At 39.6% G+C, this 15,346-nt stretch overlaps 1 protein-coding gene across 14 annotated transcripts in view; it reads right to left on the bottom strand.

Annotated features, from left to right (window-relative positions):
• ELAVL2 (ELAV like RNA binding protein 2) overlaps positions 1 to 15,346 on the bottom strand; it is a 495,600-nt gene that overhangs the window by 90,397 nt on the left and 389,857 nt on the right. For 10 of the 14 annotated variants that reach the window (XM_042454412.1, XM_042454411.1, XM_042454415.1 and 7 more), the window contains one exon: positions 2,084 to 2,174. The exons of the other annotated variants lie outside the window; for them this stretch is intronic. In XM_042454412.1, the coding sequence (XP_042310346.1) occupies positions 2,084 to 2,155 (72 nt within the window). In that variant the 5' untranslated portion in view covers positions 2,156 to 2,174. Of the gene's footprint in view, positions 1 to 2,083; positions 2,175 to 15,346 lie in introns of those variants that run through there. 14 annotated transcript variants of the gene reach the window in all.

A 15,346-nucleotide genomic window follows, 5' to 3' on the forward strand; every position in this document is an offset into this window, starting at 1 on the left:
ACAGTTTAATTCTTGAGCAACTGAAACCATTTAAAAGCTTTAAAGTAGCCAAGGTTTCACTAAAAGATTTTCTAAATTAGGTTTGGGAGAAAAATCCTAGCAGCTGTTACTGATAGCAATAATTTAAAATATTTTTATAACCCAGTGCTAAGTTATTTCAAGTAAGACTTAATATTTAATTGGGTAAATACTAAATTCATAATAAGTTTCAGTGTTGTTTACCTGAAAAAAAATCGTATTTAGGAAGTTTGACAATTATTGAAAATGATGAATTAACAATGACAATCAGAAATAGAGTTCATGAAATGCATTATTAAAAACTATGTACTGTTTTGGTTACTTTTCTGTATTAAAGAGGGTTGGTCATATTGGTCACATTGCTTGCAAAATACAAATTTTGTTTTCCAAAAACTCTGCAGTTGATGTGTAGCATGAAAATGCTGGTATGGCCATGGGAGCACTTCGTTGTGGTGATTCAAAGGCAAGAAAAGCTTTACCACCAATTATATGCAACTACTTTTATATCTATTGCTTTGCTTAATGCCTACAAGTACAGAATCCAGGACTGCATATATGCACCTCTTTTTAAACTGAAATGATATACAGATTATCTGTCAGAAGAACTGAGGCTGCTTGTCCAAAATACCAAAGCAAAAGATATAGCATATTTTGAACAAAAATCTAATCTAAGTGCAGAAATTCATTCCAGCTTCAGGTGTGCTACTATATGCCAGATGCTAACTATTGCTGAGTGCAAGATCTATCAGCTTCCTGTGATAGTTTCCAGATTAAGGGTGGAGAATCTAAATCAAATTTGTCAATACAAAATACAATCCAGATCTCATCAACTACACCAGTGTGCACACTGCACTAGCATGGCAGCTCTCTAAGCTAAACTCAAAGGCAGATCTTAGCATCAAGTCAGCAAATGCCTTTTTTGTTACGACATGCATTCATTCTTTTAAAGTTTGAAAGAGACTATCTAGGAGTAAGTCAATTCTGGTCTTTGCAAGATTACAATTACTCCTCTCCAAGAAGAGGAATACTGATTATGGATTATCCAGAAGAATGTGTTCCCCCATACCCAAAAATATGAAGTCCCTTCAATATGTTTTAAAAGTTCTACATATCTGCTGATGATCAAACTTTCCACTTCATCCAACCTATGATTATACATTAACTTCCTCCTAGGACATCAAAACAAGGCTAATTGTCCATGCATAACTGAAGCAAATCACTATTCAATTTCTCCCTATCGTACATGGCAAAAATGTTAGGCTACAATACCACATCCAGATTGAAGCTACCTAGCAACTTGTTTTTAAGAGTTCATTAACAGACTTTTTTTTTTAAAGGGGGGGGACTAGCGGCTCTTCACATATCTGCTTATTTATTTCCATGCTGAGATAGCAAGAATGAAACATTCTAAACATTTTAACCAACATTCAAATGAACAGCTGCAGGAATCCGTATAGTATTCTGAAATTACAGCATTTCAGCTACAGGACCATCTGCTACTCTGAATAAGGAAATACTAATAATCCTGAATTTTAAACTAACAGTTCATATCCTATTGATCAAAATTTTTAAAAGTAAAGTTAGCTGTTCATGGGATACCAATCAGGCTTCCCAGCAACTTCTGGATTTTCTGTTTTTTTACTCAGCCAAATAATTCGACTTGAATGGAATTCTGTGATTTCTTTAGTAACCAAAAAAATACATAATGCAAATTACTTTCCAAAGTTACTGTTATTCAGCATTCAGACCATACCAAAACAGCTTTAATACAAATTTGTGGGAGGGTTTTGGGTTTTGCTTTTGTTTTGTTTTTTTACAAAAGTAAAGATTATACTAGACTAGTCAGATCACAAGTTACTATGAAGAAAGTCATGTTGCATTTACTAGTTTAGAGGCTGCCTTGAACACTGCCCGAAGCCAGGGATACATTCAGATTCCTACCCAAGACATATTAAGAGTATACAAAATTATGCCAAATATAATTTAAACGTGTTTTTGGTATGGCCTCAGCACTACTGTAACAAATTAAAAACAGCCTACTGAATTTAAGAAAAATCCCACAGACCCCAGTCCAAGGCTCTGCTGCCCACGAACCACTTCTAAGCAGAGAAGCCACATCACACAGTCTGACTGCCATGTTAGTTTGGAGTTGCCGTCTGCAATATGGACACAAAAAGTACCGTATGTTAGATTAGCAAGATAATGCAACAAATCAGTTTGTACAAATTTACAGTAATTGTATTTATATTCCCAGCACGTCCATGCAGTGTGGCTTAATAGAATTTCAGGCAATTCCAATCTAATCTTTCCAGATTCATTTAACGTGAGGTATTTTTTTCCTTGCATGAATTAAGACACTTTTTAAAAGCCTGGTTTAAAAGATACTACAAACTAGTTAATCTGAATCCATTCTTAAATCTATCTTGAATACATAGATGCCACAAAATGTCTTCAAAAGCTTATCACAGAAAAACAAAATAGGACAAAGGGGCAATCAGGGTGGGGTGAAGATGGGTGGAAAATAAATGCATAGCAATCATTCAAAGTTAAGAAGATGTATCCATGGATTGATGCACCCATATTTCCTTCACAATGTTTTCTAAAATACCTATCATCTGCACTCCAAGTCGGTTAGAATGTAACACATTCATAAAGATCTACATCTTTACTAGGATATCTGTTGCTCTGTTCAGTTCCATGTTGCAATAGCAGTCTCATTCAGAAGATATTCGTAAGGAAACATTAGTGAGTCAAGCAGCTTTACTGAGATAGAATAACCAATATTCCACTTCTATATACAGAGAAGGTTTCAATGATGCATTATTCCTAAGTACACAGAAAATGTAAAGCCTCTTATAAATTGTAAGCCTAGTAGTATTTGAATTTAGCAAAGCCAGACAGTGACAAATATAGCTTTTGTGCCATTTACAACTAATTACAGATTGCCCAGATTTTAAAAATAAAATAGTCAAGACCATCAGAATGATAAGTCAAAACAAGACAGAAATAACTACTGTCACAAATACACTGGCCATTGTTTCCTGCTATATTCACTGATAGTCTAAATAACAGCTATATTAAACCACATACAGATGTATGCATGTGCATTTGTGTGCAAGTGCACAAAAAGATTTGGAAGATGCATATATGTCCAGTAAAAATATATTCTTAATAATTATTTTTGTCCTCAATTATACATACAGGCCAATTTAAAGGCTTTGACACAAGATTTGCAAAATGGAATGGCTAACAGTCAAAACAGTTTTATTATTTCCAAGGCCAGAGAGCACAGCTCTCCGATGGCCAGTCACTAGTAAACCATAGTGGGAGAAGGCAGATGAGTTCCTATCCCACTAGCAGGCTTCCCATAAAATTGTAGCTAGCCATTGTGAGAAATTGGATGCTGGTCTAGATAGGCCAGAAAGACTCCTCTCATGATTTTCATAAATCCACAAACTCCAGTAGTCTACAAGGGGAAAAAAATACTAGCTCATTCCATAGGCTAATATATTTGTAGCATATTAATAGCTTAAAATATAAGGTTTATTTTCCAGTTAGCAAAGCAATTTCCTTGATGGCACACCTGCTGGCAATTCTGAAGTGATAAAATCCAAAGACCATTTGCAAGAAAGCCTTAAACGTCTTTACTGCAAATGTTCTTTAACCAAGTTCCACACTGTGGGATCAAAATTCTGGCTTTTGTGAATTATACCAATAGTCAACTATTTGTTGTCGTATGCTTTCAAGTCGTTTCTGACTTATGGCCACCCTAAGGTGTTTTCTTGGCAGCTTTACTTCAGAAATTTCAGTATACTTGACTGTATCAGTGGCTAAAAGCTGTCACAGTTCAACAGTACTACACAGAGACTCAAATTAAGTGGTTAGACACCTAGCTGTAGAACTGTCTTCCCACAGCAAATGCACACATTCTACTGTAAAATAGTGAATCTCCAAGGACAGAATTATCAAGTTACAAGTCGAATATGAATGAGATAAGCTGGAGGAAAATTCAACATGAGATGGAACACACACTGAACAGGACTGACATTTATTAGCTGTTCGTGTAATACCTTGACAAATCTGATAAAAGCAATGGTACAGGATACATTTAGTGTCATGTCATTGTACACATTCACTAGCTGACATATTGTATTTCACTGTATCATCAAAACCCTATATTCTTCCAAAGGAATAAAAGATACAAGTAGCTTCACTGGCACTCTGAGCCCTGGTGCCATGTGAAAGAAGGTAGAGCAATTATACTTTTCCTGGAGTTTGACACAAGTTATACTAGGTTAGACTAATCCAGAATAGGATGGAAACCACAAATAACTTGTTCTTATAAACTGGCAAGTGAAAATGATTTAGGGGTTTGCTGTCCTGAGGCCATCTGCAACTACCTCTGCCTTCCTCAATCCTTGCTTCTGTGCCCCCTTGATGCTTCCCAACCTATATATGTACAAAATACTTCTAAAAACAACACAGGTCTCTAACATTCTATACTTCATGGTAAACTAAAACAAAAAAATTCACTGCTACAAGAAGGGAGGGATGTGAGACTGCAGCAACCTAATCTGATAGACAAGAGACTTGTTATATAACAATACTAAATGAAGAATCTGAAGAATATATTGCTTTGTTTTTTAAATAAATAAATAAATATAGCACTGAAATTGTCAATCTGTCCAATTGACTTAGTAAACTCAGAAAAATCACACATTAAGAGGTCCGAGGTGTGGTCAGAAACACTTTTGGTAGTAAAGCAACAAGTACTAACTGGGGGAAGACAGCATGTCTTCCAAGTGTACAGTTGGCCCTCCAAATACACCGATTCTTTACAAGCATCCATGGCTTGAAAATATTCCCAAATATATATATAAATTCCAAAAAGCAAACTTTGATTTTGTCATTTATATAAGGGACATCATTTTATTTCACCATTACATTTAATGAGACTTGAGCATCCACAGATTTAGTTATCCACGGGAATCCCGGAACCAAACCCCAGTGGTTACCAAGGCTCACAAGGGAGTTTATCACACAGGGCACTTACCTCTACCCAAACGCTGCCCAAGTGTTTCCCAAACGTTCAGAAGCTCTGGAGGTGGGATCATCCATCATGTTTCTGAAATGTCATAGAGGCTTCCCGCATTCGTGGAGAAAACTCAGAAAAGCCATTTTTATTAATGGGATCTGTTGTTAATAAAAATGGCATTTCTGAGCAACAAGTGCTAAATTGTCCTCATAGGCAAGAAAAAAAATTCTTGCAGGAAATTTTCTTGCGGGATGAGAACACAAAGGTTTTCTGAACAGATCCAGATTACCATTTGTGCTTTGGGAAGTATTGATCTGTGCTGACATACCTATTTTTCCCCATGAGGAAAGCCAGTTTCCATGCAGAAAACATTTTTTTACAAACATACACTTGGTATTTCTGTGTGGAAAACCCATTTCTCTGCAAAAAAAACCTCACATGTATTTTTAGACAGCCAAATACTTCCTAACTACAGAATTTTGTAGTAGAGTGCGCCCTTGCCTTACGCGGGGATCCGTTCTGGACCCCTCCGCGTAAGACAAATAATGGGGCTCCTGCATGGTGCGAGCACCGTGGGTGTGCATGCCATTGCAACCCCATTGTGCAGCTTTCAGCGCGTAAAAGGAGCCCGCATAAGACACAGGTGCACTGTATCTTCACAGCTGCCTGTAACCTTTCCAAAACTACTTTCACAGCCAAAAAATGAATAGTAAATATATATATATTCTTTCCATCCCTGCTGATTGTAATCCTGATAATCCCATGTAAACCATGAGCAACCTCCATCATAACCCAACCTCATACTTTTACCAAAAGAGGTGCCATATTGACTAAGTGCCACTGGCAGAAACAGGGAGAGGAGGAGAAGGCAATCAGAATTCTAACATTATGTATTATTTCACTCTGATTTCAAGATTCAAAAACACCAACAAAGACTCAACAATATATATTTAAATATGTGGAGAAGAGAAGCAATAGTACAACAGTGCACTACAACAATAGTCAACTCTGCACTACCCAACCACGAACAATGCCCAAATCTAGCAACCTAAATGGTTCCAGTCATTTCAGTCAGCAATTGTTGTTTAAATCTTAAACTACTTTTAATCAACAGATGCAGATATTTTAAATATCTCTATACAGATTGAGTCCCTCTCATCAGAAATCCTACAAGTGTTTTGGATCTGGGATTTTTTAATAATTATTTTGGAATTCCTGGGGCTTAGTTCCAGGACCCTCAGTGGTTACCAAAATCCATGGAAGCACAAATCCAATTAAATTGGAATTCTAGTTCATTTCTCCAAGGAGGAAAAGCTCGTCTTCTTTGTCCTTGTGCTTGATGAGATCTAAACTTTTAAACTTGGGCTGCTGCTGTGGGAGGAGCTAGAAGCCTAATTGCAAAGCAATTGTGCCTTCAGCATCTCCATAATGGCGCATGGATTTTTAATTTTTCTTGTATAGTCAAGGAGGTTTTGGAGAACAGAGGAAAAGCTGACCTGAGAACATTGTTGGAAGGGGGCTCCTTTATTTTTCCACATTTTCCCCCCTTTTTTCCTTAAGGGGCCTTGTGGGAACTTTGCTCAGAGGACGTGCATCAGAGACTTGCCTCTGAACTAGCTAGCAGCCAGGAGCGCTGTACATAACTAGAGTCCCAGTTGATCCAGCTCTTTAACAGAGGCCCACAGGGGTTCTTTACACTGGGGTTTAGCAGGGGAAGCCCACAGTCTTGTTCAGTACCTCCTTAAGACTTTTCAGTATGGACACTTAAGGCCCTGCTGCAGTCACCTGCAACACTTGTGGGATGTTTGTATTCTTGCCTAGAGATGTGGGGAACTTTACCTGCACTAAGTGCAAGTAGGTGGCCCTCTTAGAAGTGAAAGTACAGCAGCTGGAGGCCCAGGTAGCTATACTTCAGCATCATAGGGAGCAAGAGGTTTTCCTGACCAGAACGGACCAGATGGTCCTGAACGGGAAACACACAGAGGAAGTTGCTGGGGAGGAGGAGGTCACTTCACATACTACAGAAGTAGATGGCTGGAGGAAAGTCACACACAGAACTAGGAAAATCAGGGAACATTCTGGGAGACTGCCGCCACAGAATCAATTTGAATCTCTGTTATCAGAGATGATGAGGAAGAGCAGCAGGGACAGACTTCAGGGACAGAGCAGGGGACCCTGGGAGTACCACCAAAGGGAACAGTCACTGTTAAGCCTCGGAGGAGGTGTGTGGTGGTCATGGGGAGACTCCTTGCTGAGAGGCACTGAACCAGTGGTTTACAGGCCTGACAAGATGTCTCGGGAGGTGTGTTGTCTCCCTGGGGCAAAGATCCGTGATGTGACAGAGAGACTGACAAGACTTGTCAAGCTCACTGACCATTATCCCTTTCTTTTGGTTCATGTGGGAACCAATGATACTGCAAGGCACAGCCTTCAGAATATCATAAGGGATTATGAAACTTTGGTTAGGAAGTTGAAAGAGATGGATGCACAGGTTGTCATCTCATCTCTTCTCCCAGTCGAAGGGCATGGTTCAGGAAGGGAGAAGAAAATAGCGGATGTAAACAACTGGCTCCGTAGATGGTGCCGCCAAGAACGGTTTGGATTCTTGGATCATGGACTGAGGTTCCATGAGGAAGGACGTCTGGCAAGGGATGGGTTACATCTCACGCCAGTTGGCAGCAACGTTTTTGCCAGTAGTCTCAAGAATTTGATCAGGAGGGCTTTAAACTGAGTTATGTGGGGGAGGGAGACAACAGGGATGGAGAAAATAGCCAAACTGTCATAGAGGGAAGAAGATAAACAGTGCAAGGACCCAACAGTAGGAGAAAAAAATGTATGCACAGGAAGCAAGTAAAGGGGACTCATGGTCTAATATGTCTCTACACTAATGCACAGAGTATGGGAAATAAGCAAACTGAACTTGAACTCCTAGTACAACAAAGCAAATATCATATAATAGGCATCACTGAAACCTGGTGGGATGAGTCTCATGACTGGAATGTAGGAATAGAGAGGTATAACCTTTTCAAGAGAAATAGGCCAAACAGGAAAGGAAGAGGAATAGCCTTATACATCAGGGACATTTACACCAGTGAAGAGATCCAGGACACTGATCCTGGAAGCCAGGTGGAGAGCATCTAGATAAAAATTAAAGGGGAGGGAAACAACAAGGATGTTATTGTGAGAGTCTACTACAGACCCCCGAGTCAGAAGGAGGAATTGGATGATGCCTTTCTAGAACAGATGACCACACACTCAGAAAGGAGATATTTGCTGGAAGTCAAACTCAGCCAAATTCTCAAGGTCTAGCAAATTCCTCACTTGCCTTGGAGACAGTTTCATTGTCCAAAAGGTGGAAGATGCAACAAGGGAGCCAGCTATTTTGGATCTGATCCTAACCAACAGGGATGACTTAGTTAATGGAGTGCAATGGGTGGGATCCTTAGGTGGAAGTGATCATGTTCTCCTGGAGTTTGTTATACAATGGAAAGGAGAAGCCAGGCATAGTCAGACACGCCTTCTAGATTTTAGGAGAGTGGGTTTTAGTAAACTTAGAGAAATACTGGGTGTGATCCCATGGTGAGGAATACTAAAAGATAAGGGAGTTCAAGACGGATGGGACTTTCTCAAAAGGGAGATACTGAAGGCATAATTTCAAACAGTTCCAATGAGGAAGAAAAATGGGAGGTGTCTCAAGAAACCAGGATGGATGAATGAGGAACTTTCAACTGAGCTAACTTTTAAACAGAACATGTATAAGAAATGGAAAAATGGGGAAATCACCAAAGAGGAATTCAAACAAACAGCAAGCACATGTAGGGGTAAAGTCAGAAAAGCTAAAGCACAGAATGAACTCAGACTTGCAAAAGAGGTTAAGAACAATAAAAAGGGCTTTTTTGGATATGTCCGCAGCAAAAGGAAGAAGGAGGAAACAGTAGGGCCACTCCGTGGAGAAGATGGAAAAATGCTAACAGAAGACTAGAACACAGAACAATGGATGCAAACTGCAGGGAAAGAGATTCCACCTCAACCTTAGGAGGAACTTCCTGACAGTAAGGGCTTCTCGACAGTGGAACACACTACCTTGGAGTGTAGTGGAGTCTCCTTCCTTGGAGGTCTTTAAACAGAGGCTGGATGGCCATCTGTTGGGGATGCTTTGATTTGGATTTCCTGCATGTCAGGGGGTTGGACTGGATGGCCCTTGCGGTCTCTTCCAACTCTATTATTCTATGATTCTATGAAATACAATGGGGTAGTAAAATGGTGTCACTTACATGAACTGGCAAAATCAAGGTTTGTTTTTGGGAAATTATGGGTTTTTAAAATATTGTCAAGGCATGGCTGGTTGATTTCGTGGATAAGAAATCTGTAGATATGGAGGGCTGACTGTATAAAACAGATTTCATTTGTGTCAGCCTCAGAATCTGCCTGACAACTGAGTCTACTGTTGAGAATTGTATGCCAAAAAAAGTAATTTTCCAAGCTCTGGTGTAAGAACATGAGCTTCCCAGGCCACAGCTAATGTATGAGGCTGTAGCTCAGTGGCAGAGAACATGCACTGAATGGAAAGGTTCCCAGTTACAATCTCCATGTAGAGCTGAGAGAAACGAAAAACGCCTGGAAGCCAGTGTCAGTCACATTAATTACTGAGCAAGATGGATTAAGGTGTTATTTAATACAAGGCAGGTTGCTATGCTCCTGTGATACCGATTAACACTGGCAAATATATACAGTAAGTTGACTCTGTATGAACAGTTACCATTCTTCAGTTTCTTATTTATATACCCATCATCAATATAGATTCCTAAAGAAGTAATATGGGAAGGAACTGTCTCTTGGGTATTCTGTGGCCTCATCTCATACTGTGAGTTGTAGCCTTCAAACAATATACATTGTGTTTTGAGTCTGGACACTCAAAACTAGGGTGGGGAACTTTTCAAGGTCTTGGTCACATATAACGCAACCCAGACCACAGACATGGGGCACTTGCCCAACATGTCTGCCTTTAAAAAATAAAATGAACATAACCCTCATAAGCTTTAGGGCAAAATCATCAGAATTTCAGCCACTGTGCTTCTCTGAACACAGGATGGGCTTCCTGTGCCCCCCCCCCCAAATTGAGACATGATTTGAAGTCATTTACAGCTTTTCAAAAAAGATGAGTATATTTTATTTTATTTTGTATTTTAAAAAATTATTTAAGGCAATCTTTTTTGATATGTGAGGACCACAATATGCCTACACATTCTAAACTTCAAAGATCTGGCTGCTGCCAAAGGAAACCCAGAACAATAGTCAACACAGTTCCATCAAGGAGTGTATTAACAATTGCCTCTAAATTAGTAGGCTATAAGTGACAGCTACAAAATCCTAGAAAATAGCATGTTATATACCATCACCACTACCTGCAGAACAGGATATGAAAACCTTACTGATCACTACTGCACCCTGATGAAGAAAGTACATCATTATTATCCAAGACCATGCACCGATTAAGTGGCCAAGACAAACCACTGTATGCTGGCTATACAGTAAACTCTCCCAAGGATCTCAGAGCAGCATCTTAGCTAAGAGATGGCTGTCCCACAATGATGTAAGATAACCTTGGAAATAACTGCTTAAAATAACTGCTTGGTGGCATTATGCAACTCCTATTGGATAATTTCAGGCCTGTTACAGACTGCCAAAATAAAGCTGCTTCGGGTCTCTTTGCAGGTATGCTATTTAAATGATGCATGGGTCATAAGAGTCCAGAGGTCGCGCCAAAGCCACACTCCATTCCTAAGTACTGGAGTGCAGCTTTGGTGCAGCTTCTGGATTCTTAGGATGCATGCATTATTTAAACAGCATATCTCCAAAGAGACCCAAAGCAGCTTTATTTTGGCAGTCTGTAACAGGCCTCAGTCTCCTCCTCTCCCGCCCTACCTGCAGCATAGCGATAGTAAAAGGTTATTGTAAAAGATTACTGTGAATGCATGCAAAGCAGTTTTAATATCTGAAAAGAGTAGTACTCTGATCACATTTATATTTATTTTATTGAGTTTTTATACTTCATCCTTCAGCCAAAAAGGATCCTAGTACAGCTTACAAATGGTTCATACCACAACTTCAGAATGTGTTCTGAAGACACCAAGAACAGCAAGTGGAATCCTCATTGCTAAGTGCTCCAAAGCCTGGCATAGACTGACTCAGCTTTGAAGATCCTCATATATGCCACAGAACTCAGGGAAAGGGATATGATCATTGGCACATTAGCCACAAGCTGCCAAAGCTACACAAGGTTTGTGATCCACTGACAAAAGCAAAAGAAAAGTGATAAAAGGAGATTAGCAGCCAAAATTTCAGCATCACACCAGAAACCAACACTTGTGTACGTCAAATAAAATGAGAAGTAGCAACATACCACTCTGAGGTCACAAGATACTGTCTCCCCCTATGCTAAAATGCCTGGAGTGTCCCCCTACTGCCCCGAAAGGGTCATAACCTCTTCCAAGAAGTGTAGAAAATTACTTTTCTAAAACAGAGGTGGACTTGACTACTCCGAGATCTTGTTTTGGTTTGTGTTACTGTATGTGTCATTTTGGGGGAGCATTTCTAGCAGTGTATAGAGCTCTCAGGGAATCCCAAGGATTAACCCACCAGATCTACCACAGTTGCTCACCCCAGGTTCAGTGCATAACAAGTATGAGTTAGAAGGAACATCAAAATCTTTCAGGAATGGGGTAGATACATTCAACTGCCCCTCTGTATCCACAGAGTCAACCATCCATGGATTGGAAATATTTTTAAAATATATAAATTCAAAAAAAAAAAAAACCCACCCAAAACATTGATTTTGACATGTTATATAAGGGACACGATTTTACCACGCCATTGTCTATAAGGAGACTTGATCATCCAAAGATTTTGGTATCTGCTGTGTGTGTGAGGTCTTGGAACCAAATCTCAACAGATACCAAGTACCTACTGTACAAACATTTGTTCTAAAAACTGGCATGAAACAGGTACACCCAGAGAGTTTCTGTCCTCTTCTGTTGCGATGTAAAATGACAGCATCAACTATTCATATTGCCCTCTACACACAACACATTTCTACTGTGTTCCCTTTAAGTCTCAAGACCTTATTTTTTATAGAGGGAACTTTGACTACAACACCCTTCTCAGGTACCTATCCAACACTAAGGGAATCACAGGGCATTTCAGGAAATAAAAATATCCCATGTCCATAGGCAGAATAGAAGGGGGCAACAATAATAGGCTGAGGAGCCAATTTCCTGGCTCTGCTGGGGGGGGGGGGTGTTAGTAAATCTGCCAACATAATTTCTGTTTCCTAAAAAGAGTTATCACTGTTATTTCCAACTGTGAGCAACAGCAAAAAAAGGGGGGAAAACACCCTTGGGAAAGATACACATACATAAACCCTGAAGGAAAACAGTTGTATTTATGTGCAGAAACCACTAATATTAATGTTATCATGAGATAAATTTCCATCCCAAATAACAAAATAGCCCCTGGACAGGAAGACACATTTCAATGAAGGAGCATTCTTCATGCCTGCCGTTTTTCAGGCAACTAGAGCATTTCATTTGGATGTTGCAGTGATCCCTGCAAGCAAATTCTCCACTGGTTTTCCTACCAGTGCCCTACTGCAGAAGCAACACACAGGGGGTATAGCGCATTCTGTTGAATGAGTCGAAGTACATTAGGTATTTTTGCTACCTTTAAGTCAGTAAAATACATGTTTCCTATCACACTTCTTCCAATGAGGAAATAAGGGTCAAGATGGTGTCGTCATCACACTCCAAACAAACTGGGTTTCCTATGGTGCACCAAGATGCCTGGCCAAGTAAATGTCCCACTGTGGAGGATGCAATACACTGCACTGAGTGGTATATATTGTAGCAGCACTGAATATAACATACATTCCTGGTTTACACGGCACATATTGCTAGAACAGGCATTTGCTTTTGAACTTGCTAATTTCCCTCTTAAATACACAAAATGTGTTCAGGCTCATTGTTGCTCTAAAGTGGCAACATCCTGAGAGTGAATGATCAGAGTTCCTCCAAGGTTTCATAGTGTCCACAATAGACCTGTATCTGTAGCAGAAAGCCAACATATACAGTGGAAACTCGCCTTACGCAGGGGATCCATTCTGGACCCCCCACGTAAGGCAAATTCCGCCTATGTTGGAGCCCCATTCATTTGGTACTTAGTGATATATAGCATACCTACCAGTTTGTTTGTTTTTCCCCTCCTATTTTTGACTAATTGCTTATAACTCTTCAGATAACAGTGTGATAAAATGCCTGCTTTGTAGTTATAATTCTGCATACATACTGCAACAACAAAACCCCCAAAATGTTGCATCTGATAGCATGAAAATTAATAATGTGATTTGTCAAATGTCACTGGACTACAAGTCCCATTAGCCCTAGTCAGCATAGCCAGTGGTGAAGAATGCTGGGAAATTTAGTCCAGCAGCATCTGGAGGGCTGCATCACCCCTCCTCTGCATTAAATGAATCAGACAGCAACCAGTTCATAAATGAAAACTGAGATGCATACTTAAAGTAGTCTTTGTGCTCTCCTCTCTGCCTAAGGGGCCATCTGCAATCTATAGTTTATTATTTTTATTTATTCCAGGATTTATATCCCGCCTGTCTCCACAATGGGATTCATTCAACAGTTTCATGAATTCTCATATCCACCTTTTCTTCCTTTGGCTGATTTCATTTATGAAAAGCCTTTAAACTAGAAATCCATCAAAATAAACAAAGATGTTAAGTTGACACAGACTAAAATACATGGCAGCTTTTCCGCCCCCCAGAATGTACAAGGAATATAACCAGCAAAAAGGCCCTCTCATTTAGATTTTCAAAAAGCCTTCTGATTGCTGCACAAAATTCTATCTGTGCAGGGGGGGGGGGACAACAGGTTTAAAGCTTTGGGCTGCTATTTAAGAAATAAAAGACAAAAAATCTGCATCTTGGCAATGTATGGAAAATAGCCGACATTGCAAGAATTCAAATAAGAAGTGCTGCCCAATAGAAACGACTGCATATTACCCACAAACGTAATTCTGGTAATGACTGTACATCCATTTGTATTCTTGATAAGCAAAGACACCTTGGTAGCAGGACTAGGAGTGCTTGCCATAGCTGTCTCCTTCTCCCAAGAGTATGCTTGTGAGATCTGGGTAGGGAAAGCAGCAGTGAGTACTTTGGCAAACCTATTTTCAAGCCTCCAGAACATGTGTTTTCAAATCTCAACTGCACAATGCTGATGCATCTCTACACTAGCGAGGGGTGAAGAGCAAATTAGGGGAATGCACCTGAAGACAACTTTTTCCCCCCCAAACGGAAGAGCCAGCCAATCACTGTCATCTAAAGTTTCTTGTCTCTAGAGCACATTAGCTGCAATCTTCCACAAGTTCCTTTCCCTCCAGCATTCTACCATTCAGGCAAACAGATTACTTGTCTAAGCAGTTAAATAAATGAGATCACTAGCTGTGGTAATTATGCACCAACTGGCTGAACGTCAAGAGGGAGAAGGACAAGCAGGTGTCCGCTTGTCAGGAGGCAGAAAAAAAGAAAGCATAATGGAATGCTGCTTGATGCATTAAATCTTGAGTGTTCACCAAAGGTGTCCTTAATTTAAACTTTTTTAAAATCAGTGTTTGCAAACGCATCCTACAGCTAGGCTTCATGCATTTTTTTTTTAATTATCATGTCCTTCAATAACATTTGCAAAGATGGTTTACAACCTCTAGAAATGGTCCACCCCAAAATAGAACAACACAAGGAGAAAAGTAACAGCACTAGAAATCCACATCGAAACCTAAGTTAATGGTCTATTCAAATAAATATACAAATGTTTTCAAAACTGGATTGCCACTGAAATGTCTTATGCCAGTCTAAATCACTCTGAAAACCTTGTTGGTTGATATATGGATATGGATACATAGCCAGCCCTCCATATCCATGGATTCTTTATCCATAGATTCAATCATCCATGGACTGAAAATATTCCAAAAATATATACATTCCAAAGAGCAAACTTTGATTTTGCCATTTTATAGAGGGGGCACCATTGTACCATGTTGCTGTATTTAATAGGACTTCAATATCCATCGATTTTGGTATCCACAGAGTGTCCTGGAACCAATCCCCAGCAGATAACAAGGGTCCACTGTAAAGTATTTGTCTGACATTGAAAAAATAAACATAGATGCCCTCTAAGTTTCCTTGAAAGCATTCCATATTCCCCTGACAATGGAACTTTATTCAGATGA

Source organism: Sceloporus undulatus, chromosome 2 (assembly GCF_019175285.1).
Source record: "Sceloporus undulatus isolate JIND9_A2432 ecotype Alabama chromosome 2, SceUnd_v1.1, whole genome shotgun sequence".
NCBI lineage: Eukaryota > Metazoa > Chordata > Lepidosauria > Squamata > Phrynosomatidae > Sceloporus > Sceloporus undulatus.